General features: G+C 42.2%; 1 protein-coding gene across 1 annotated transcript; it reads right to left on the bottom strand.

Annotated features, from left to right (window-relative positions):
- Positions 1-430: 430 nt before the first annotated feature.
- Positions 431-1,749, bottom strand: LOC130021992 (zinc finger protein 420-like; the record flags this gene model as incomplete). The annotated part of the gene is given in 2 exon segments (XM_056112721.1): positions 431-490; positions 493-1,749. Coding segments are annotated over 2 exon segments (1,317 nt in total), but the record flags the coding sequence as incomplete, so codon positions are not given.
- Between the last annotated feature and the right edge of the window lie 388 nt (positions 1,750-2,137).

The raw sequence follows: 2,137 nt of genomic DNA, 5'->3' as shown, positions 1-2,137 counted from the left end.
GGCGTGTCCTGCCGCTCAAGTTCCCAAACTAGGAGCTGCAGGGTGCTCAAGCCTGTTTCTCCAGCGTGAATGTGCCTATGTTCAATAAGTCTGAGGCTCCAGCAAAGGCCTTTCCACATTCCTTACATATATATGGTTTCTATCCAATGTGAATTCTCCTATATACATTAATTAATGAGGTCACAGCAAAGGCCTTCCCACATTCCTTATATATACCTTTTCTCTCCAGTGTGAATTCTCCTATGTACAGTCAATTGCGAGGATGTAGTAAAGGTGTTTCCACACTCCACACATATATAAGGCTTCTCTCAAGTATGAATTCTCATGTGTATAGTAAGGGAAGAGGACAACGTGAATGCCATTCCACATCTGACACTGATGAGATTTCTCTCCACTGTGAATTCTGCTATGATTCCGAAGGTACTGAGATTTACAGAAGGCCTTCCCACATTCTTTGCAGATATATGGTTTCTCTCCAGTGTGAATTCTCCTATGTTCAGTAAGTCTTGAGGCTTTAGCATAGGCCTTCCCACATTCCTTACATATATACGGTTTCTCTCCAGTGTGAATTCTCCTATATACAGTAAGACTTGAGGCTTCAGAAAAGGCCTTCCCACATTCCTTACATATATATGGTTTCTCTCCAGTGTGAATTCTCCTATGTACAGTAAGTCTTGAGGCTGCAGCAAAGGCCTTCCCACATTCCTTACATATATACGGTTTCTCTCCAGTGTGAATTCTCCTATGTTCAGTAAGTCTTGAGGCTTCAGAAAAGGCCTTCCCACATTCCTTACATATATATGGTTTCTCTCCAGTGTGAATTCTCCTATGTACAGTAAGTCTTGAGGCTGCAGCAAAGGCCTTCCCACATTCCTTACATATATACGGTTTCTCTCCAGTGTGAATTCTCCTATGTACAGTAAGTTTTGAGGCTTTAGCAAAGGCCTTCCCACATTCCTTACATATATACGGTTTCTCTCCAGTGTGATTTCTCCAATGTTCACTAAGTCTTGAGGCTTTAGCAAAGGCCTTCCCACATTCCTTACATATATACGGTTTCTCTCCAGTGTGAATTCTCCTATGTACAGTAAGTCTTGAGGCTGCAGCAAAGGCCTTCCCACATTCCTTACATATATACGGTTTCTCTCCAGTGTGAATTCTCCTATGTACAGTAAGTTTTGAGGCTGCAGCAAAGGCCTTTCCACATTCCTTACATAAATATGGTTTCTCTCCAGTGTGAATTTTCCTATGTACAGTAAGTTCTGAGGATGTAGCAAAGGACTTCCCACATTCCTTACATATATACGGTTTCTCTCCAGTGTGAATTATCCTATGTTCACTAAGTCTTGAGGCTTTAGCAAAGGTCTTCCCACATTCCTTACATATATACGGTTTCTCTCCACTGTGAATTCTCCGATGTACAGTAAGTTTTGAGGCTCCAGCAAAGGCCTTTCCACACTCCTGACATATATAAGTCTTCTTTCCACTATGCGTATTCTTATGTCTATAAAGAGATGAGGTGTGAATAAAGGCCTTCCCACATGTCTGACATTTATGAGGTTTCTCTCCACTATGAATATCCATATGTCTATTAAGATCTGAGGGCTGATTAAAGGCCTTCCCACATGTCTGACATATATAATGCTTCTCTCCACTATGCGTTTTCATATGTCTATTAAGATCTGAGGGCTGAATAAAGGCCTTCCCACATGTCTGACATTTATGAGATTTCTCTCCTGTATGAATTCTCCTATGTCTAATAAGATGTGATGATTGATTGAAGGCCTTCCCACATGCTTCACACGCATAAGGTTTCATTCCTGAATTTATATTCATATGGTCATGATGGAGTAACCCTTGACTCACACTTTGTTCTCGGTGCTCACTTTTCCGGGGATGCTGTCCACTGTAGTTTTCTAAGGGAATACCACAGTGCTGAGAACATGGGGAGGCTCCGCCACATTCCTTACACTTAGATGGGTTCTGTTCACAGTGACTGTGATTGAGAGTTTGTCTCTGTGAGGGACTCACTATAAACAGTGCTTCTTTCCCTAGTGGCTGCCAGACTGGGGGATTTTGTGACTGTGAACTGAGAACACCACACTCCAAGGAACTTTTTCCAAGGGAGGGCTTCTTC

Source organism: Sorex fumeus, unplaced genomic scaffold (assembly GCF_029834395.1).
Source record: "Sorex fumeus unplaced genomic scaffold, SorFum_2.1 ptg000019l, whole genome shotgun sequence".
Taxonomy (NCBI): Eukaryota; Metazoa; Chordata; class Mammalia; order Eulipotyphla; family Soricidae; genus Sorex; species Sorex fumeus.
The sequence above is the reverse complement of the archived record's forward strand: the minus strand, read 5'-3'. Positions and strand labels throughout refer to the sequence as shown.